This window comes from Sabethes cyaneus, chromosome 2 (assembly GCF_943734655.1).
Source record: "Sabethes cyaneus chromosome 2, idSabCyanKW18_F2, whole genome shotgun sequence".
NCBI lineage: Eukaryota > Metazoa > Arthropoda > Insecta > Diptera > Culicidae > Sabethes > Sabethes cyaneus.
In genome coordinates, this window is record NC_071354.1 from 238,697,748 (window position 1) to 238,722,389 (window position 24,642).

General features: G+C 39.8%; 1 protein-coding gene across 1 annotated transcript; it reads left to right on the forward strand.

Annotated features, from left to right (window-relative positions):
- The first annotated feature begins 493 nt into the window (after positions 1-493).
- Positions 494-22,955, forward strand: LOC128737964 (uncharacterized). The gene is made up of 3 exons (XM_053832752.1): positions 494-692; positions 22,519-22,726; positions 22,808-22,955. Exons 1-3 carry the CDS (start codon positions 494-496, stop codon positions 22,953-22,955), a joined length of 555 nt encoding a protein of 184 aa, XP_053688727.1.
- Positions 22,956-24,642: the final 1,687 nt, after the last annotated feature.

Here is a 24,642-nt window from a genome sequence, read left to right on the forward strand (position 1 = left end):
ACGGTCACAGACGGCGCACAAAGCGAAACATCCCTCGTGGCGTTCAGCAGTCGAAGAAGAAGAGAAAAACTCCCTCCCACCAAGATCAGATCAGATCATCGTGTGCAGATTTTCGATCGATTAGCGATAAGCACGCGCGCCAGTTATGTAACACATCGCTTGCCAGCCAGCCAGCCAGCCAGAAGACGGTTTGCATTTTCCCCGAATCGGTCAAACAATTGCATATTGAAATTGAGTAATTACGCGGACTCTCGGTACCCTACCACCCTACCCTGGCATCACACATCGGCAAGTAAAGTGGGGCTTACTAACCGGGCTAACGAGGATAAACCTATTGTCGGTTCCCAAGTGGTTTGCTTTGTTCAGTGATAACCAGTCGGTTAAGTGATACCTAGTTAGCCAGTGCCAAACCCATCCAGTGCGTGTGCTACCGTAGTTCTGGGTGAAGCTAGAAGTGAAAGTGACAGATTGTGTTCAATCAGGTTGTGCGAAAATGAAGCTGCTGAATATCGTTCCCGCCGCGTACCTGTTTCTGCTGGCCATGCTGTCCACTACCAGCTACAGTGGGACCTCGGTTCGAGCGCAAGAACCACTGTTCGAGCTGCCGGTGCAACTAATCGGATTTCCCGTGATTATCCTGTCCGTGCGGTTGGCGACATTCGCCAAAAAGCTAGCCTATTCCCTGAATCCAAGTGAGTGTTTGTATAGTGCTGGCAGTTTTGTGAAAGTTATTCTGAGAAAAAAAAGTTTTTTTTTTTGCTTTTTATAATATAAAACTTTGTTAAAAATAACAGAAAACTTCACTAAGAACTTTGAGAATTTATAGCCTGAAATTACAAGGTCAAAAAATCTATATTTATCGGTTCAAAATCTACGAACCAGAAATTAAATATTTTTAGGCTTCTAGAAATTCTGAAGCCTGGTAAATTCACATGTCTACTAGAAAGCTAAAATATAAAGTGTTTTACCTTTTCTTCATCTGTCTAAGATAAACCTTGAGCACAGCAAACGCAAAGTTTCTTTACGTGACAAATACATACTTAGGCGCTGGTTTCAGAATTGATTTGAAAAATATTTAAAAAATAGTCAGCCTTATTCATTTGTTTCAATGTGCAAAAAGCAGCAAAAAAGAACTTGGATTTGATCAACTTGAGCGAAAAAGAAATCTCGTTTGTGTTGCCGCACTACCAGAATTGGGACAATCTAACAAATGTGTTTCCTTGGACATTCAAAACTTTTAATCATCAGTTCTCTGCTCATGGCTGTTCCGATGACGAACGGCCATGGCAATGACAAAATTGCGAGACCAAAAAATCCATCGTTGCTCTTTAATTAAATTTTATTTAAACATTCAGTCTCTATGAATTTGGTTGATTGAATTCGTTTTATTCTATAGTATTATGGTGGGATTCTTTTTGTTTTAGAAAACAACTGAACACTTTCGCTGTTCAATACGGACCGCCTAGCCCAATTTATTTCGTCATTTATCTGTGCTTTCTTTTCTTTTTATTTATCTGTACCCTACCTGACAAGACGTTGTGAGACGGATCGATCAGAAAACACGTCTCGTCATGCTTGCGGATTAACTTCCATAAGCAAGATCCTAAATAAACAAAGTCGAGACGACAACGATCATCCGTACCACAACAGTAGGATTTCAAATCGATGCAGACCTGGAAGCCGCGTTTGATTGGGTCGGTCAAGATATCCTCCTTGCAAGACTTGATAAACTAAGATTTTTTCACCTTTCTATAAGTGGTTACACTACAATTTACTAGTCCTATTAGCACACACTACTTCTACAGCACAGCACACAAGAGCGTGAAGATCGACTCATTCTGCACCGTTTCGGATGTACTTCAGGGCAGCAACTTCGGCCCACTGCTTTTTTCTCTTTTCATAAATGAACCGTAAGATGTCCTGTCACCTGGCTGTTGGTTTTTCATGGCCAAAATTGTAAGGGACTACTACTTCCTCACTATTGAGAACATGTGTTGTTATCATGATGTTATCTAAATAATAAAAAAATCTTTTACACTCGCAGTGCTGTCCATATGGAAGTGTGCGAGAAAATTGTTCAACAGTTTTCTGTCTTTTGTATTCTCTCCTTCTTCTCCCTGCGTCGCAGTAAATGACTTCGCTGTCAAAGTGTCAACCATAGATAGAAGTATGTTATAAATAGATGAAAGATTTGAGTATGTCGACAAGTATTGTACAATCGTGAAGGACGTTATTTTTCGATTTTAGTTACGCGTCAGTTTCAATTTCCATTCTAATTCGAAGCTCATTATTAGTAAACTGGATTCAAAGAATAGTAACTTTACTACAAAGCAGACTGACAGAACTCTGCTTGATTTCGGGTCATGCTGGAGTCGAGGTTATGAAGCAGCTAATCAACTAGCCGCTAACGCTAGAAACCATACACCAATTTCAACAGCAATTCCGGCAGAAGTCGCTATGAAAGAAATGAAACGTAAGACCCAACAACATTGGGACAACCAGTGGTTTTCAACGTTCGCGGCGATCAACGTATTCTAACCGGACTGAGAATTGGACATACGAGACTAACACATAGCTTTTACCTTAAGAGCAAGTTTAATTAGTAATAAATTATAAAGAAAATTTTTAACAAATTTATATCTTTGACAATTATTTAGTGGTGATCATGTTAGTAGAATCTCAAAGGAATTTTCCGTTTTATTCTGCTACACAACAAATTCATGAAAGTAAATATCTAGTATGCGATATTTCTCATTAATCTCGCATAATAACTTTGAGCTAAAACAATCTGCCAAACTAATTGACAACGCCAAAAAGCGACGGTGAAAATAAACTACTGCCGCGCCCTTATATTGGTTAATCAAATATTTAATTTTGTTCTTATTCTCTCAATTCTATCATCCCACACACTTACCTCAGCGGCGATACATGGCATTTTGTATTTGCCGCCGAGAAGATAGACTGTCCGCTCGGTCAGTGCGATAGAAACAGGTAACCTGTTGCTGAAGGGCGTTCCGGAAAGTTTAGCGATTTATCACCACCGAGTGTGTTTTTGCTTTTTGTACTTGTATCTGATTCTGTATGAGGTCAACACGTTAACTCTTTTTTGGAAAGTGACCAAGTGTCTGGTGCGAAAGATGAACTTGATGATCCAAAAAAAATCTTTCTCAGTCCGTATACGCATGTGTCGCCTGTCAGTAAAAATAAAGCAAAGTCATGGGTATAAACGTCCTTCAGGACATGACTCTTCTTTATCGCAGCCGTTTATTGGAGCACAGGAAAATTACGGGGCTAGTGCAAAAATCCTATTAATTCTATAGCGGCACCGCCCAGTGGAGATTCTAACATACGACGACTGGCCTATTTTTTCCATGTGTGGACTCATCACTGCGACCAGTATAGTTAGTTGATCTATTGTGATATCACCCGGGTGTTTGCTGTATGACCTGCACTGCATTTCTTTTTGCTGTAATCGCTATTGAGTAAGCGATATGCTTATAAAATTTTACGCGTGCTTGTGTGTATTGGAGTTCTCTTCCTTCAAAGCTTGATCTACTTTACCCACTTATTCCTCGCTGCCAGTACTATCGCATATTATAGCCGTCCCTGGCGAGGACTCATTCGTACCTCTGACCAGTACACTTAACTATAGGAGGAACATTTGCACTGTCAAGAAGCTTCAAAGGGTAAATATAAAATTCAGCATGAAGGGTAAATGAGGGGCCTGAGAATAAACCCATGCTAAAGTCACTTGACATCTAATGGCTGGCTATCTTAGTAGAATAGATTCCAACTCACGACCACTCGCTTGTCAAAGCAGACTCGGTAACCTTGCGGCTACGGAGCCCCACACGACTGGCTTGTTAGGCCAGCATCGTACCCCGTAGCTAACTGGGCTGCCATAAACTACAAGAGAATATTCTAATAACTCTCCATTAAAGGTACAATCCGCGCTTACAATGACTTTAAAATCCACGTTACTCACTTACTTACTTACTTAATTGACCTTACGTCTTATGAAAAGGTCTGCGTAATATAATTCCCCCATCTAATTCGATCCATGGCAGCTGGTTTTCAGTTCCGCGGGTACCCAGTGCTCGCCAGATCTCGCTGTACCCCTTTTTGTCCTGCTCCTACCGGATTCGTTGCAAAAACCAGTTTTGCAGGGTAGTTGTCCAGCATTCTAGCAACACGTCCGTCCAATTCGACAGATAATTTCTTTTAAGTCTACCAAAAATATGTGTAAAAAGGCTTTGGATTCATCAAACTGGCGAAATATGGCTCCTGGCGAAATATGGATCCCTAGTAAGCTTACCCAGAAAGCCGTTTTCATCCAAAAGCTTCCACAGATCTTGTCGGTTTACACTATCATATGCGGCTTTTTAATCAATGAGCAGGTGATGCGTGGTTACTCGAAATTCGTGGCACTTCTAAGGGATCTGCAACAGGGTGAAGATTTGATTGGTTGAAGACCGATCCTCCATGACGCCGGCCTGATAACTTCCCACAAACTTATTGGCTATTGGCCATAGTCGATTGAAGATGACTTGGGAAAGCACCTTGTAGGCGTCATTCAGGATAGTGATCGCTCGGTAATCGCTCACAATCGAGCTTCCATCCAGCCTTTCTTATAGATAGGGCAAATATCCCTATCTTTCCACTCCTCCGGTAGTCGTTCCGTATCCCAAATCTTGACAATCAATTGATTCAAAGAGCTGGCCAACTTGTCCGGGCCCATTTCCAATCGTTATTCTGTTTTCGTCGCCTGAATCTTTGCCGATTGGTCCGATCCGAGTTATTACTTACGTCGTTCGTTGCTTTGGTTCTTGTTACTGGTGCTGGCTTGCAAGATTCACAACCAACCCCACACTATCGCCGGAGGACCAACGTAGCTCGAAAGAGTCCTTCTTCGCTATCAGTATACGACCTTGGTTTCCACCGGAGTTGCTCGTATGCCGGCTGATTCCACAAGGAGGTAAGGATAGGAGCTGCTGAATAAGAGGCCCTCGGTAGGGTGTATTTTGTGCCTAGTGCGCAAGGCACCGATGCACAGTAGCCCAAAAGGGCGAAAAGTGGAACTTTTTTCCTAGTGTCTTTTGTTTTCATTTTATCATTTATGGTCTTCAGCATTTTTGTTCGTATGAACTCTAAAACTAAAACTAATCTAAAACTGTCAAAAGTTAGTCATCGCATACTATATTGATTAAAATAAAAAAATAACTTTTTTGTGTTAGGAAATGTAGAGATAGTTTCTTCAGCAAAGTTGTAAATATTATAAAAACAAGCAACTTTGCTGAAAAAATCAAATTTTTATCTATAACGAGTGCTGAACAATAGGCATATTATTTAAAACTTCTTTAAAAATTGGTTTTTCATTCTTAGCTTTTCTTAGTTGCATTTTACAAGAATATAATGTTCTAGGCAATTATCGAAGCTCTCAAAATATACGTTTTTGCAGAAGACCGCAAATCTCTTGGACCTTTACTTACTGAGTTATCGCATATTCAAGCTTTAAATTTCCATAGCTTCACGAGCCCATGGGGTAAAAGGGGGCAAGCGTATTTGAGAAATCATCACTTCATCTTGAAGCTTAAGTCAAGTACTATAAACTTGTATGGGTTCCGCTTGTCCCTAACCACCCAAATGAGAGTACGGCAACCATACGTTTTATGTGTTTCGCGTTCGCTAAAGGCTCCATACACGTCCATTTTTTTGTGTTCGTAGATAGACACATAGTTTCTTCGGCAAAGTTATAGAAAATTTAAAGGCAAACAATTTTGCCAGAGTAATAACTTTTCTATCTCTATCAAGTGCAGAGCTATAGAGCATTTTCTTTGAAAATTCTTTAAAAATAAGTTTTTCATATTTAGCGTATGTTGGTTGCATTTTACATGAGTATATGGTTCTAGGCGATTATCGAAAGACTCAAAACACATGTTTTTGCAGAAACAACGCTTATTTAAGCTTTATTTTTCCCTTAACTTCACGAGCCGAAAGCGATAACGTTGTAAGGAAAGGTCCTAGAAATTTGCAATCTTCTGCAAAAACGTGTATATTTTAATAATCAATAATCGCCTAAAACCATATTTTCCTGTAAAATATAGTCAACATAAGCTAAGTACTAAAAACTAATTTTTAAAGAATTTCAAAGGAAAATGCTCTATAGCTTTGCAGTCGATAGAAATAGTAATATTAAATCTTTACCCAAGTTGTTTATTTTTATATTTTCCATAACTTTGCCGGAGAAACTATGTGCCTATCTACGAATACAAAAAAAAGGAAGTGTATCGAGGCTTTAGCGAACGCGAAACACATAAAATGTATCTTGCCGTACTCTCATTTGGGTGGTTGGGGACAAGCGGAACCCATACAAGTTTACAGTACTCGACTTAAGCTTTAGGATAAAGCAATGATTTCATAAATCCCCTCACCCCTTTTTACCCCATGGGCTCGAGAAGCTACAGAAATTTAAACCTTGAATATATGAAAACATAAAAATCCAAGAGATTTGCGATCTTCTGCAAAAATATGTATTTTGAGAACTTCAATAATTGCCTAGAACATTATATTCTTGTAAAATGCAAGTAACTAAAGCTAAGAATGAAAAACTAATTTTTAAAGAAATTTCGAAGAATATGCCTATAGTACAGCACTCGATAATGATAAAAAATTTATTTCTTCAGCAAAGTTGCTTGTTTTTACAATATTTACAACTGTGCCGAAGAAACTATGTCTATATTTCCCAACACAAAAAAGTTATTTTTTCATTTTCATTATAGTAAGCAATGACTTACTTTTGACAGTTTTAGATTAAGGGGGATATTTATACGAACAAAGGTGCTAAAGACCTCTCTTTTATACTCGTCATTGTTTGGATGTTGTTCAATCCAGTTGTATCTTACTCTGTGATGTCCGCTTCCCTACGCTGAGCTGGGCACCATATCGAAGGCTATTTATTGAGTAACCCCTCCGTCCGAAGACGTGGAATGTTATCGCCCATATATACTGTGTACTGTGGTTGTATTAAAAAAGCTTGGTTGTATGAGTGACTCCTCTGTCCGAGGACTTGGAGTGTTATCACTCACATAGTTGACAGCTCGGTCGGAGATGGATACTCGCAATCCATATTGGAGCAAATTTTTCCCTCTGAGCGACTCTGAGCCCGAAAATTTGGGGTCCAAAAATTCTACTGACAACAGTTTGCTCAGAGGTGGACTTAGGATACGGGGTTTTCGAGTAGTTCGAAAAAGCATAGTAAATTGGCGTTTTTTTCTGCGATGCTCATGCTTTTATGCGTCAGCTCAATGGCTCAAGGGTTTTGAAACAAGCAATGTGCGAGAAAATCATATAATTTCCATTGGCGCTTTCTGAGAACTATTTTAAATATTGAGACGAGTCTTCATTTATGTAACAGCAATTTGTTTCGCTGATTCATTCACTACAGCTAAAAATTTCGATTATGCCAGTCGCTAATTCTTCCTCACTTTAAAATCGTTGCATCACGCCACATGCATGAATATTCCGGCAACCTCTTTTTCATATGAGACATCAGTTTTGAATGAGTTCGTGCAGTATGTGGATACCATCGGGAAGCTAGGGTTGGTCACTCACTTTTTTATGACTGTTCAATTTGAGGACATCAAATTGGACTAGGTTTATCGCGCCATTCGATTTCAAGTGACTTTAGCATGGGTTTATTCTCAGGCCCCTCCATTTACCCTTCCTTGGAGCTGAATTTATATTTACCCTCTGAAGACTCTTGACAGTGCAAATGTCCCTCCTATAGTTAAGTGTACTGGTCAGAGGTACGAAAGAGTCCTCGCCAGGGACGGCTATAATATGGGATAGTACTGGCAGCGAGGAATAAGTGGGTAAAGTAGATCGAGCTTTGAAGGAAGGGTAAACCCCAATACACACAAGCACGCATAAAATTTAATAAGCTCATTCAATAGCGATTATAGCGAAAAGAAATGCAGTGCAGGTCATACAGCAAACACCCGGGCGATATCACAATAGATCAACTATACTGGTCGCAGTTATGAGTCCTCACAGGAATAAATAAAAAAAATCGCGGTCCTAATAAATCTTGTTGAGTTGAAGAGACATAACTCTTTTTTTAGCGCACTTCCCTGACACAGACATCAAACTGGACTACGTTTAAAGCAGTCCTAAGAAAATTTTTTGGGACGGGAGAACTTTATTACTTTTTCTAGTGTACTTCCCAAGCACAGATATCAAATTAGTATAGATCTGAACGTCGTAAAGAATCTTCGACCTGTTGGGACGATGGATCTTTCTGTTTTTTCTAAAAATAGAGTATTCGAAATCTCAGTAAACAGGCACTGTATTCAACTATCGTCCCTACCTTTGAAGCAAAGCGATTATGAAGAAAATCTATGGGGATAGTTGATCTCAAAACTTTTCGTTAATTTTCACTAAGACGTGTTTGAAAAAGACAATTATAATAAAAACCACATAATTGCTACATCTGTTATGAGTCGATTGTCGAGATAATAGCGTTCAAAATCTTTCATATTTTTGTGACGATAATTAGAATCTAAATTATGGAATGACACCCGGCGGTAGAATGTAGTTCTACGGCAAAAATTAGGATTCTTTTAATAATATTTATTTCTAGAAATTAAAACTCTACCCCATTTACCCTTCTGAATATAATTTTAAACAGATGAAACACAAATATAAATTCCTGCAATCGTAAACAAATACGAGTTAAATGCTAAAAATATACGATTTCATGTGTTTTTGCAAAATTAAGAATTTTCCTTACAAATTTATCTACTACTAGTTAGTCACTAAGATGCCGCTACCGTAACTAGCAAGCAAAGTCCAACTGCCAATCCAGCATATTATAAGTGCGTTCCCTCCAAATGAAATCAAAAAAAAATTCTACCCGAACTCATCCTTGACCGACTAACAAACTGTACGTCCAACGATCAGAATGCTCCAAATATTCCTGATTCCTTGATTGACCATTAATTAAAATAGTCCAATTTGATATTGGTTTTCTCTACTTGCTTATCACGCGCGATGGTCAAAGTTTAGAAGAATACTTATACCTTTATAAAGAGAAACAGAATATTATTTTTCTTAAGAAGGTTATTTCATAACGAAAACGAAATGGAAAAATCTTTTTCTAATATTAACATCTTTTCATATAAAGTAATCGTTTACTCATATTTGAGATTCTTCTAAATCGTTCAGGAATAAGACTTTTCCGTTTACTTAAAAACAAACGTTTTTAATTCAGTCGTCCAAAATGATAATAAAGATTTATTATTTGAGGTATTTTAAATACCAACTGAATGAAAGGATGCATGTTTGGCTAATTATACAGCTGATAAGCCACAATAATGGAAGTGTGCTATCAAAAACAGTGTGGAACTAAATGAAACCCAAACAAATCAGATTCCTGAAAATCTAAGGCCAGTAGTCTGAAATTGTTTTTGTAACTTAAACTGCCTATAACAATGGTTAAAGCTTGGTACGATTAATCAAAGACAAAAATGGTCGATTCTAATTGCGGCAGCATTTCTGCGAGAAATGAAATGCCCTACAGCAGAAAACTATTTAATTGAAACACACTATACTCTCACCTATTTGCAGCGATGTCGACACAAATATAATGCACACCAAATTAATTAAGTATTTTTACCACAAATTTAACGATTAGTAGCAATAAACCGGAACATAAACGTAAAAACTTTTTCTATGACTGTGTTCAACTGTGAAACGAAATCTGCCACGTACCTCTGTCACTAGCAATCCTGCGGCAAATTATTATTTATTATTGCTATTACCACATACTTTTATGACCGTTTTATTAATCAACTTTAGTTTTTACAACAGAGTTCGTCTTCAATTTACACTAGATTATTTCACGTATGAGGGAATAATTTTGACACTCAAACTTCTTAACGTTCTTTCGCAATACATACTATAGCCTACTTCGATCAGCTCAAAACGCTGTCTCTTTGTAACTGTTCGAAATACGGAAAATTCTTGAAACTGTTCGAATGTTTTTGACTTTCTCATTAGGCCGTATGAATAAAACAGCTTTGCTTTTCCCGTTTAAATCGTATGGGAGCATTTGCTCTAACTGTTTTATTCATACGGCCTATTAATGAGCCAGATGGAATAATCAAATGGGTTTCAATAAATTATGCAAAAACACGAAGTATTGGAGAATTACATAATTTTGCAATGTACAGAAATGGATAAGAAAAGTATGAACAAGTATTTCCCTAATAATTTTGCTTTTAAATTCCTAAACTAAAATTGAAAATCAATCATATCGAACATGAATAATAATTATCATCGGCAGTAGGGTAAACATAAAATGATCGAGACAGTCGAGCCCTTTGTAGCTAAACTTCGTAAAAGCCCGCACGCCCACCGCCCACAGGCTTAACCCAAAACAATCGACGACAAAATACTGACCTCGTGCCACTTGCGAAAGCAAACAAGTTTATATCATCGCACATAATGCGAAACACTCCTCGCAACCAATCAGCTCAACCCTCTCAATGCAACACGCCAAACCAGGCAGGGGCCAGCAACCTTTACCGCACCGTCCGTCCCAACCAACCGGCCCGATCCGCACACGTATTGAGCTCAATGTTAAACGATATGCATCCAGCAATTTCTTCACCTCCATCGCATCGGTCTTCCATCTCTAACCTGTCTTTCCATCTATCTCTCTCTTCAACACACATCGCACCAGCACCACACCGGCGCTGGCTGTTGCACTTCGGCCTTTGCGTAGAGCAATCGAAACGGCAAATTTCGTTGCGGTCCGACGTGCAGCCGACACTGACTGACTGACTGACTGACTGGTGTTATCTAACCATTTCGCTGCCCGGGTGAAACACCTTTCGCGGTTTGAGACTGAGAATGCAATACCTATATCATACCAAACCAAGCCAACCAACCGCAGTGTAATGATGCCAATCTTACTCACCTGCATACCATCCATACCGTGCCAATCCAATGTTCTTTTTTTCTGCTCAGTACATATTGAATTTAAATTGAGCAATTGAAAAACGTTCAATTGTTCCGTGCGCTGCAATTCAAACCTAAACGATAGCAAAAAAAAAGCAAGCAACAAGAAGAACAAAACAAAAGAAACCAAACGATCACAAACAACAGCTGCCGAAGATCCTTGACCGAGTGCGGAATTACCTAATCGCACACTGTTAGCTGGATCAGTGGCGCATCGCCGCTTATTTTTCTCACGTAGACACCAAACCGCACGCCGCCGGTCCAAACAAACACTCGCGCAAGGTTGACCCACTTTCGGTCGGGCTTCTCTCTTTCACTTGCGCTTTCGATTTCGCACTACACTGCCGTGCCGGGCCGGGCCCGGCCAGCTTCATCACCGTCGTGCGGTCAGTTCGGCGGACGCCGGCAATAACAACCCCACAGCTGATGCGGTCGATGCAGTTGAAGCAACAAACAAGCAGATGTCGATGACGACAAATCCAATCCAATCGATCGATGACGAAGCTTCCAGCAAATTGTGAAAGAATTATAGTGCATTTACCTCTGAAGATGAACTCCGGTGGCCGGCAATGTGCAATCTGTGAGATTTTGAAAATCGATCAAATTGGCACTGTTCCAACCGGTTGAAATTTATTATACGTGATTGTTTGTGCCTGATCATTATTCGATTTATTTAAAAAGTTTCTTCAACGTTGAGTGCATAATTGAATTGGTCGTGTGATCGCAAAAAACGGAGTGTGTGCTGGGTAATTTTTATTCATTGAAGTGCGAACTTCGGTAATCGAAAATGAGTTGAATCTCATTTGACGCTTAAATAAAAATGTATCCATTACAATATGTTTATTTAATATAGGTTAGCTAACCGTTTCAGTTCCATCGATTTAAGGATGTTTGTGGCTTGGTAATAATGACGTATATTCATTCGGGTTCCTAGCTTTACGAAGCATTGAATTCGTAAAGCACTCATGCACTGCAAGGCGCTTCCATCAACTGGAAGGAAAAAGGAGACGCATGGTTATTTGTCTCAAAATTGAAATTAAAGTAAATTTTTTCAATAACAGGACACCATACGAACCGCTGCTTTTCAAGAGATGACGCTATTCTAGATGTAGTAAAATCAAAATTTCTCACTTATCTATGTTTACCTACCTGAAAAACAATCACTAATCATGTTTTATTTGTGGTACAGTTACTCTGTTATACCTAATTTTCATGACTTCTGCCTAATTTTGATAAAAAAAAAACAAACATTTCCTATACCTCTTCATAGCATCTTACTACCAGTCATCCAAGAGCCCTGAAAAGTGATTTGATACCGTACGACAGCCAGGAGCTGAATATGTTTGCGACATTGCAATTCAAAAAAAATAAATTTCGCAACATGAACGCAATAAATAAAAACAATGCTTACCAACTATTAGTTGGTTCAGGTGTTTAACGTTATATTGCGATTAGCGATAAACACAAAAGAAACTGAGATGCATGAGAGAGTAAGATTGCTGTGTTGAGTAAATTTATTGTCGCGCAAAATTCAGCTGCTTCCGAAATGTACAATATGCATTACGAAGTAACGACATATGTTGCATTCAACAGGGAAACATTGATAGTTTCAAGCATACTCTCACGCATGGCGCATGATGAAACACCTGCACCAACTTTTGTTATTTATTATCAGAAACTAGAGGCGGTGTCCTATTGAATTCCACTATTAATTTTATTCACGACAGATTCGTATTTCTGCCCCAAAGTCTACGGGCTCTTCCTGTTTCTCTGCTGGAAATAGTTTTGGTTACTCTTTCATCGAGCATTCTAGCCACGTGCCCAGCCCAGCCCACTATATCGGCATATTTGTATGCTTGATTACAACTCGTGATTCCCCCAAGCACTCGTTGATCAGCTTCTTTTAGCGCCCATGATTCATATCAGTACGTCCACCGGGAGTAGTGCTCTGTAGAGCGCCAGTTTTGTGCAAACTACGGGACTTTAGCTGATTACGTAATCCGTAGAAATCCAGATTTGCAGTTGCAAGTCGTCGTTTTACTACGCGGTATACGTCGTTGTCACATGTCATGAACGTACCAAAGTATTATATGAATTCTTCCACTTCCTCCACTACTTGATATTGGTCCCCGTCCAGCTCCACATGCAGATGAGTCTTGACTACGAGTTATTCTATATCGGAACCAATTAGGTCAATTCCCATATTCTACGTAGATGCCATTAAAGCGGTTTCTATTAGCGTACTTATTGGAGAGATTGCTGTACGTATGAAGCTATTATAAAATAAAAAATTTTTAGAAACGGTTAAATAATACTACAAAAATAGCACTAAAAATACAAAAAAAAACTGGAAAATGATTCAAAAATAATGCAATAATAAAACAAAAATAGAACACAGAACCCCAGGAATAACAGGATCCCAAAACGGCACTAGATACCAAAGAACTAACACAAAAATGAAACAAAAAATTGGCACCAAACAATACAAAAACCACAGAAAAATAACAAATAAACAAAACAATAAAAACAGAAATAGAAGGGTCTGTGCCTCAGGACATCAACGTAGCGTTGGCGTAGGACTACGAATGTATACACCTATAGGTGTATACAGTCCCTCCCCTTAATATTGATATTCCGGACCTTTCTCTAGCTAGATTTCGAATAAAGCTATAAAATTTGAACATTATTAGGTCGAAGTGTATGCTACAATTCAATACATCTCAACAATCTATGAATTTCACTTAAAGATCCACTTAAATATTTCTTCGTGATTCAAGACGCTCTATCTTGTGGCTTTCCAATTATTACCTAATTTTGATAGATTTGATGCGATCTTACGCATTTTTAGTGGCTAGTTTTAAAATAGCGATATAGATCTGTGATCTAGAAGAAAATTGAAAGCATTTAGAGCACATAAACGTACTAATTTCTCTTTCTACCGTTTAACAAAGCAAAAAATAAACGTTTTATCGTAAACTAAGCGGAGGAGAAAAGATAGCAAACACTAGGTATTACCAAACTCTCTATTTACAGCCCAGTAGGTAGCATGGAAACAACCTTCAGTTGATATTTTACGAATCATTGCTCAAAAAGATCGTAGGCTGTATTGTTTTTGTGGATGTAAATCGCGTCGCTTTGAGGCTTGATGCATAAAGATATTGAAATTTAACCATGCGAAAACATCATAGTTTCCCCGGGCGAAAATATGCATCTGGAAACAATTTAACAAAATGAAGAACAAAACATCTGCTGTCCTGTTTCCTTACGGAAATCAAAGAATGTTTTTGTTACCAATCCTTCCCCCACGTTGAAGGCATTTTACCACTTCGTGCCCTTCTTAGTAGTAGCACATCCTTGCCACAACACAATACATTCTCTTTTCATTACTCTTCCAAGAAAATGGCAAACGTGCGCGTACATATAGAATCATATTACAATCATAGCACCAACCAAGCTGCAGCCTGCAGCGCGCTTCCCTAGCACAGGAATCTAGCACCAACTCGTATATCAATGTACGAAAACTATCGTAAATATCTCCTAACAAACTCGAAATCTTAACTAAAGCTGGATAAAGTGGGATCAAGTTGATTTTTTTGTCGTATATAATGATAATGACTGACATACATACGATTTTCAGCACAAAATCGTTGAGTAGTACGGAGCGACTCGCGCCTAATCGGATATTATCGTATATAAATACTTATATAGTCGTAACGCTCAAAATTATTCGTAATCACGTAATCGCCTCCAAAATAGTACGAATAAGCCAATTTTGCGCATGAAATACGATTTATTTAGCATGTATATCTGTACGTAATGCTGAGTTTTACCTTTTTTATACACATGAAAATGCTGGGCTAGGTTTAATCATCGTAAGGAACCGACCTGTTGGGACGAGAAGACTTTCTAATTTTCCATTTTCCAAAAAGAAAATAATCGAAATCATGGAAACTAACAAATGGTATATTTAACTGTCGTCCCTCACGATGTTCAAAACACCGTTATTAAAAAATAAAATAGGCCATTTAAACGGAAAATGCCAGTTGGTTTGTATTGCCATCCTACACCTCTGAGCTGATTTTTAAAAAAATCGATCGAAGAATTTTTGAGTTACGCCCTTTTGAAGTTTTAAAGGGCAGATTGCTCATATAAAGCAAATAAAAATCTTCAATGACACTTCCAAAATGAACGTAAATCACAGCCGGTATTGATTTTTTATGCAAAATATGCCCACTGCCGACCCTTTTAGGAGTTTAACGCTGTATTTGGACTAACCGGAAATGTTCCGGATTAAGTTATCAAATAGCCAGAATCGAACATGAACAAATACTTATCATGCGGCACCTCAAATTATGGTAGAATTTAAAAACTAGATCACTGACAGTCAGATCAATTACAGAGCGCCACGTTGGTTATATATGGACAAGTTCCGCGGACTTTCGGGAACACCCAGACCAGTGGCAGTTTGGTCCATAAACAAAAACTTTGCGTGCGGCACCTTAAATCACACTAGAATTCAATAACTAGATCAATGAAAGCCAAATTTGCTATCTAGGCTCAGGTTTGGGGGACTCCGGAAACCCTAGGAAATGATCAATTTCGAACATGAACAAAAACTCATCATATGACACCTTAAATTACACTAAAACTTTTAAAATAGATCCAAGTAAGCCAAATTGAGTACCAAGAACCACAATGGCCAATTCCGAACATGTCTTTATTATCAAAAATGTACCACATTATGCTATTGACTTCCCAGGGGTTCCCGGGGTCCCCCAAATATTACCAGCTATGACCAAATCTAACCCTAGATAGCAGATTTGGCTTCCATTGATCTAGTTATTGAATTCTAGTGTCATTTAAGGTATCGCACGATAGGTTTTTGTCCATGGACGAAAATGGCCACTTATCTGGATGTTTCCGGAAGTCCCCGGAACTTGTCCAGATATAACCAACGTGGTGCTAGGTAGTTGTTTTGACTGTCAGTGATCGAGTTTTTCAATTCTGGCGTAATTTGAGGTGTCGTATGATAAGTAGTTGTTCATGTTCGATTCTGGCTATTTTCTACAGCGATAACTTAATCAGGAACATTTCCGGTTAGTCCAAATACAGTGTAAAACTCCTAAAATGGTCGGCAATGGGCATATTTTGCATAAAAAATCAATACCGGCTGTGATTTACGTTCATTTTGGAAGTGTCATTGAAGATTTTTATTTACTTTATATGAGCAGTCTGCCCCTTAAAACTTCAAAAGGGCGTAACTCAAAAATTCGTCGATCGATTTTTTTAAAAATTGATTCAGGGGTGTAGGATGGCAATACAAACCAACTGGCATTTTCCATTTAAATGGCCTATTTTATTTTTTAATAACGGTATTTTGAACACCGTGCCCTGTCTCTGCAGCAAGGGGATCACGAATAAAATGTTTGTGGGGAAATTTGACCTTGAAACTGTTCGTTAATTTTCACAATTTTGTCAATGGTTACATAGGTTTCTTAATTTGGGTTGACGCGTAGAAGATTTTTCTGTCGATTGGTGCAAAATTCATGCAAATCGATCAGGAAATTGCTATGCTATTAGCGCTTAAAACTTTTCGAGAAAGATTTTTTGGAATGTCACCCTATCTAACTTGACGTAAAACGTAGTTCTACGTCAATACTGACACAGAAAATAGAATCTAAAATGACCAAAAAAATTCAAATATAAGAGAAAAATTATTCAAAAATGTTGCGAAAATGACACAAGAAATAATGCAAAAATATTGTCATAATGTAACAAACAGATAAGCCTGGGTGCTAATTCCGTTATCGAAATTCGACCTTCTGTTTTTATACGACAGACTTCGCAACCAGCTGTTAGAATACAGGACAGTGCGGGGTCAGTGCTACGATCCTATTGACTCTAACAGCCTCTCGCAGCCGAGACTCGAACATACGACGACTGGCTTATTAGACCAGCGTCTAATCTCGAGGCCAACTGGGAGGTGCAAACAGATATAAAGCCATAAAAAGAACTTCAAAAACAAATATGAGAAGCAGTGGTTGGAAAATTCGCGAAAAAGTGATTATTTGAATCGATGAACCTCCCCAATGAACATACACTATTCGCCTGCCTCGCCGATAATGCACGCATCAGTTTTGAATGTTATCACGAACAGAACGTCATTGTGAACATCAGAATTCGTACAAAAAATTGAATATTGAACATTGAGTGTGTTCGATTTAGCGGATATAGGATGCCCGGGGGCGTATTTAAAATAATATTACCACGAAAAGGGAATAGTTTAAAGTAGTGTTAGTGGCTTTACAAGCTGCAGAAGGTCTTATATCGCACTTTTGCGTTGCACACGATATTCGTATATTCAGCGATGCTTTGTAGCGTGTCATTGACTTATTGTTATAGGCGAATTGAACCACTCGCGTCGCTGTTTTCTCTTGATAAAACCGTTTGCCGAAATTTAAAGAGCTTTAAATTTTTTTAGAGTTAATACATTTTTTGTTTTATTAAAATGATGCATACTTTCGAAACTTTTTTTTAGACCTCTTTCAGACTTCTTTTTGATTTTATTTAAAATCTTTTCAGCTGTCTTTTTGATGTCTTACAGACTTCCTTATGGCTATTTTCAAACTTCTTTCAGATTTATCTTTCAAATTTCTTTTATATACTCGATTTATCCACAGTCGATTTACATGCAAAAGATACGTTCCGTGTAAATCAAAACAGCGTAAATATAAACCGCGTAAAAAAATCACGTGAAACTTCCAAAATTCGCGTAAAAATCGTCACGTAAAAACAAATCGCGTAAAAAGCGACTTCCGTGTACTAGACTCATTTTAGACTTCTTTTAAACCTCCTTTAGACTATTTGAAGGCTACTTTGAGACTTCTTTCAGCCTCCTTTAAGCTCTCCTTTTAGACTCTTAGACTATCTTCAGGCCTCTTTCCTACATTTTTTAGACCTCTCTGATTTATTTTAGACTTATTTTTGGATTTATTTTAGAATTTGTTAACCAATTTTAGTATTATTCAAAACTTCTATAAAATTTCTTTTAGATTTCGTTACTTTTTTAGCCATCTTTGAGACTTATTTTTTATTTTTCGTAACTTTATTTTAGATTTCTGATAAAATTCTTTTCTACTTCATTTAGAACTCGTCTTTTAGATTCCTGCCAAACTTTTTTAAAACTATTTGTAGACCTCTTTCAGACATCTTCCAGACTTCATTTAGAACTCTTTTTGCCTTCTTTTAGACTTTTTCCTTGAGTATTTTTAGAGCTCTTTCAGGACTTCTTTAAGACTTCTTTTCAACTTTTTTTAAATCTATACCTATAAAAAGGGATTTCTGTCTGTCTGTCTGTCTGTCTGTCTGTCTGTCTGTCTGTCTGTCTGTCTGTCTGTCTGTCTGTCTGTCTGTCTGTCTGTCTGTCTGTCTGTCTGTCTGTCTGTCTGTCTGTCTGTCTGTCTGTCTGTCTGTCTGTCTGTCTGTCTGTCTGTCTGTCTGTCTGTCTGTCTGTCTGTCTGTCTGTCTGTCTGTCTGTCTGTCTGTCTGTCTGTCTGTCTGTCTGTCTGTCTGTCTGTCTGTCTGTCTGTCTGTCTGTCTGTCTGTCTGTCTGTCTGTCTGTCTGTCTGTCTGTCTGTCTGTCTGTCTGTCTGTCTGTCTGTCTGTCTGTCTGTCTGTCTGTCTGTCTGTCTGTCTGTCTGTCTGTCTGTCTGTCTGTCTGTCTGTCTGTCTGTCTGTCTGTCTGTCTGTCTGTCTGTCTGTCTGTCTGTCTGTCTGTCTGTCTGTCTGTCTGTCTGTCTGTCTGTCTGTCTGTCTGTCTGTCTGTCTGTCTGTCTGTCTGTCTGTCTGTCTGTCTGTCTGTCTGTCTGTCTGTCTGTCTGTCTGTCTGTCTGTCTGTCTGTCTGTCTGTCTGTCTGTCTGTCTGTCTGTCTGTCTGTCTGTCTGTCTGTCTGTCTGTCTGTCTGTCTGTCTGTCTGTCTGTCTGTCTGTCTGTCTGTCTGTCTGTCTGTCTGTCTGTCTGTCTGTCTGTCTGTCTGTCTGTCTGTCTGTCTGTCTGTCTGTCTGTCTGTCTGTCTGTCTGTCTGTCTGTCTGTCTGTCTGTCTGTCTGTCTGTCTGTCTGTCTGTCTGTCTGTCTGTCTGTCTGTCTGTCTGTCTGTCTGTCTGTCTGTCTGTCTGTCTGTCTGTCTGTCTGTCTGTCTGTCTGTCTGTCTGTCTGTCTGTCTGTCTGTCTGTCTGTCTGTCTGTCTGTCTGTCTGTCTGTCTGTCTGTCTGTCTGTCTGTCTGTCTGTCTGTCTGTCTGTCTGTCTGTCTGTCTGTCTGTCTGTCTGTCTGTCTGTCTGTCTGTCTGTCTGTCTGTCTGTCTGTCTGTCTGTCTGTCTGTCTGTCTGTCTGTCTGTCTGTCTGTCTGTCTGTCTGTCTGTCTGTCTGTCTGTCTGTCTGTCTGTCTGTCTGTCTGTCTGTCTGTCTGTCTGTCTGTCTGTCTGTCTGTCTGTCTGTCTGTCTGTCTGTCTGTCTGTCTGTCTGTCTGTCTGTCTGTCTGTCTGTCTGTCTGTCTGTCTGTCTGTCTGTCTGTCTGTCTGTCTGTCTGTCTGTCTGTCTGTCTGTCTGTCTGTCTGTCTGTCTGTCTGTCTGTCTGTCTGTCTGTCTGTCTGTCTGTCTGTCTGTCTGTCTGTCTGTCTGTCTGTCTGTCTGTCTGTCTGTCTGTCTGTCTGTCTGTCTGTCTGTCTGTCTGTCTGTCTGTCTGTCTGTCTGTCTGTCTGTCTGTCTGTCTGTCTGTCTGTCTGTCTGTCTGTCTGTCTGTCTGTCTGTCTGTCTGTCTGTCTGTCTGTCTGTCTGTCTGTCTGTCTGTCTGTCTGTCTGTCTGTCTGTCTGTCTGTCTGTCTGTCTGTCTGTCTGTCTGTCTGTCTGTCTGTCTGTCTGTCTGTCTGTCTGTCTGTCTGTCTGTCTGTCTGTCTGTCTGTCTGTCTGTCTGTCTGTCTGTCTGTCTGTCTGTCTGTCTGTCTGTCTGTCTGTCTGTCCTTATGATCCTTTTAGAATCGAAAACTATTAAACCGATCGGCGTGAAAATTTGCATATAGGGGTTTTTGAGGTCAGGGAAGGTTCTTATGATGATTAGAGACCCCTCCTCCCGCTAAGAGGGGGGGCTCCCATACAAATGAAATACAAATTTCCTCATAACTCGAAAAGTAATCTAGCAAATGGAACCAAATTTGTCATGTGAGTTTTGGAGGCAGGAATTTTTTAATGATGGTTTGAGATCCCTCACCCCTGGGATTTCTGAAAAGAGGAAATAGGATGGTCAATGCAATGCTAAAATAAAATATACCTTAGAGGAATGCAGGACTATTTATTATCAAAAGGCTGTAGGCCTGCAGCATAAAAATAACGAATCTGCTGGTTTCCTAGTAATACAGCTTACAGTAACTTAGGCGCTATCTCTTAGTTGCAAATGCAAATAAGTGTTAGGAGTGTGGGCGGCATATGCCCCAACCGTTGAGCTGACCGGAACCCGCAGGGATGGTTCGATCACTTCGACTCATTGTTGATTCATTTAACAGTACCGTCTCAGCCGAGCAAAATTTGGCAAAATGATGTATGGAGCATTTGTAGAACTAATTATTACCTCAAATATTGCTGAACTAAGATTTACTGTATCTTTCATAGTTACGGCGCTACAATGCTAGTAACTTATTAGTGACTAAATGAACGTTCACTTAGTTACTAAAGAGGTACTAGCATTGCAGCACCGTAAATACAAAAGATACAGCAAACCTTTTTCAGCAAAATTGTAGATAATAACTAGTTCTACAAATGTCCCATACATCATTTTGTCCAGTTTTGCTGGGCTGAGACGGTACTGTCAAATGAATCAAAATTGAGTCAAAGTGATCGAACCACCCCTGGGAACCCGTATTTGTTTCCTTTGCTCATAATTCCGGCGTTTTGTTTATATTCACTATGAGGTTACAAAAATTGTTAGTGTCATACCAAATTGTATTCCATCTGTTTGCGCTAATATTCAGTACAATAAATTATTCGACGACTTAACCGTCCTGCAATCCGGCTGATGATTTTCACTTTCAAAATAATATTCGACATATATTTTCGACTCTACAAGAGCAGTGTCATTCAGCACATAACATTTGAATCCCGAGCAAGATTAGGCACACAGTCAGTATCAAAAGCTCAGGGTCGCGTTAGTTCAACTGCAAGTCAAATCATATCACACTCCATGTTTGCCGGTTGACTGCATGCAAATCGTCTGGCGCCGGAAATAGTAGAGCCGCAGGAAAAAAAACTTCAACCTCTAGTCTCTAACCACCACGACACAGCAGACAGCACAGCTGTGTCATTCAACAGAAATATGCACTACACCAGAAAGACAAACCACTAATAACCCCGAAGCATTTTCTGCAGCCCCCCATGGTCATATTGTGCAATATTTCTTTTGTGTGTCAGATTAAAAGCGCGGTACGACGGCATGAAATCAGCAAAAATTGCATTGCAACAACCCCACGCCCACTTCTTTGCTGTGCTTGTGCCGTCACTTGTCAACAGTCAATTATTGACTGGAAAACCAATCAATCAGCATAACGAAATTGAACTGCAATTTTGTTTGTACTCCTTCGGTTGGGTATTGCCCGGAAGAAAAACTTGGCTTCCTGTCGCAAATAGATGTTCCAGCTCTAGGTTATGTAAAATAGTTGTAAAATTTCCTAGAAATTACAGATGTTCACATTAATAAGTACCAACAATCTTCAGACTGTCAGGGGTGCAAGCACAATGAACTGAAATCAGTTCAAGATCATCCGAAGTTACATGAAATTCGATTCCACGCCCATCCGCTGCGCTGTGGTGGCACTACCAATGCCACTGATAGGCGTCAGTTTTCGGTGATTTTGTTTGAATCAAAAACAAATTGATTTCAAGACCGCGACGGTCAGTGCTACGTGTATGTTACGTATAATATGTAGATAGATTCATTTCACGTCTCATCGGCCGCCGCCGCCGAGTAGGTAATTTCACTCGAACCATACCTGGCCTGGCCGGGCGGTGGTAAAAACGCTTACGATTTGTAGCCGCGCCCCGGCCGGTGGCCGACGGAACTTCAAGGTCAACTGGTCTCAGGCTCAGGCAAGCGCGCGAACCCCTCACATCTGCGCAGCCGGGTTTTTTCGAAAGAGAAATTTATCGTGGCGTTTATTTTTTTTTGCCTTTCCTCCTTTTCCACAGTGAAACGTCGGACCGCGACGACTAAACCATGATGTATTTGAATGCAATTAAGAGCCGTGACGTGTTGAAATAACACGGACAGCAAATGAGATAATTGAAATTACATTAACGTTGTAATCTTGAAGCTGTGAAAAAATAAAATCTGATGGTTTGTTTGGACATATGTTTGGTGTTTACTATAGACATCCGTTGAACAAAATTTGAACAAACAAGCGAGACGACACACAACTCACAATCTATCCTTCTTTTTTTTTTGTCCTTTCCAGAAACCTACCAATCCCGCAGCCGCCGAGATACGCCGCTCCCGACGGAGGAGGAAATTTCCCGACTGGCGGTCGCGGTAGCCCAGGCCGAGCGGACCATCCTGCACGAGTTCGGTCCGAAGGTGTGCATCGAAGAGGAACCCTGCCGGCTGCACGCGAACCAAGCAAGGCACACCAAGGACTACCAGCCCGATTGGAACGACATTTTGAAGTTGATTGAATTTGCTCCCACGGGAAGCTACCGGAAGGATAGATGGAACTAAAATGTTTTTTTTTTTGCGAACTTTTTCAGGAACTACAAGGTGCGAGCTAGCGGAATGAAACAGTGGTATCTGCTGTCCGTCTTCATCGGCGATTACATCCAGGATGTTCAGTTCTGTAAGCAGTTGGCTAAACGGTTGGCGTGCGACCGGAATCAGAAGGAATTTGTGCGTGATTGAGCGAAAAACAAGTTGTGCTGTTTAGTTAGTTTGTAGAATAATCTCAACTAGGTTAACTTATTTTTATGTAAATATTTTGTTACCTAAAATTGCCAAATGTGATTTCGAAATCAGTTGAAGTTTTTCTTTATTCCGAACTGTTTTAATTTCAAGGTTGAACTTAAGAACTGTTCTAGTTTTCTAAAACATCTCTGGATCTCTGTCCTCTGTCAGTTGAACAAGGTTGCTCCAATTAGCTCGGTTGTGGACTTTTGCTCACCAACTCCTCGAACACCGCGTTCTCTCCGCCAAATTTCGCTCCACATGGTCTAACCATCTTGCTCGCTGCGCTCAGGGTCGTCTTGTTACTACAGGATTTGAGGCAAACACCATCTTTGCAAAATAGTTGTCCGGCATTCTTGCAACATGCCCTGCCCATCGCTTCCGTCCAGCTTCAGCCACCTTTTGGATACTGGGTTCGCCATAGTGCCGTGCGAGATCTTGGTTCCTCCTCCGCTTCCATACTCCCCAGATAACACAAGATCGTAATAGAACGTTCACATTAAATCGTATGTATGTCAATTTTACATTGGAATTGTATAATGATTAGAGCACAGACAAACAGACATAACACTTGAAGAAAAATCAGCAAAAATTATCATACCACACATTTTGCCTGAACACTAGTGCCATCTATGAACGACATTCCCAAATATCAAAGAACAACTGGAGTATCCCTCGAACTAGCAAGTATTTTTTATGGGGGATATCCCTTTCTTTCGTTAAAAAGCGCCACTTTGACCAAAACGGAGACAATCCCAAATAAGCCTAAATTGGAAATGACGGTTTAATCGGTGCGAAGAATGGAAAACGAGTGTTATGTCTGTTTGTTTGTGATTAGAGTATGTCAAAACAAAGTGAACAATAAATTGTTTTGCAGTCGTGCGTGTCCTCATATACAACTCTTCTTCTACTTCTTCTTCTACTTCTTCCTCTTCTTCTTCTTCAGCAGCAGCATAGAGCCGGGGTGACTCGTGCTGTTTCAAGCACTCGTCTCCATTCAACTCGGTCTTGGGCCACTCATCGCCAATTTCCTAGTCGTCTTAGAAGTCGCATATCGCTTTCGACCTGGTCGAGCCATCGTGCACATTGGGCCCCCCTGTTCCTGATTCCGTTGGGGTTGTTGAAGAGGACTATTTTCGTCGCACTGTCGTCCGGCATCCTTACGACGTGTACGGCCCACCGTAGTCTGCTAACTTTCGCTAGATGTACGATGGGAGTCTCCCCAAGCAGTGGCTGTAGCTCGTGACTCATACGCCTCCGCCACTCTCCGCTTTCAGTTTGTACTCCGCCAAATATCGTCCGCAGCAATTTCCGCTCAAACACGGCAAGGGCGCGTATGTCCTCCGTAAGCAGCGTCACGGCTTCAAGTCCATAAAGAACTACCGGTCTAATAAGGGTTTTGTCTTTTAGATTCCTGCCAAACTTTTTTAAAACTATTTGTAGACCTCTTTCAGACATCTTCCAGACTTCATTTAGAACTCTTTTTGCCTTCTTTTAGACTTTTTCCTTGAGTATTTTTAGAGCTCTTTCAGGACTTCTTTAAGACTTCTTTTCAACTTTTTTTAAATCTATACCTATAAAAAGGGATTTCTGTCTGTCTGTCTGTCTGTCTGTCTGTCTGTCTGTCTGTCTGTCTGTCTGTCTG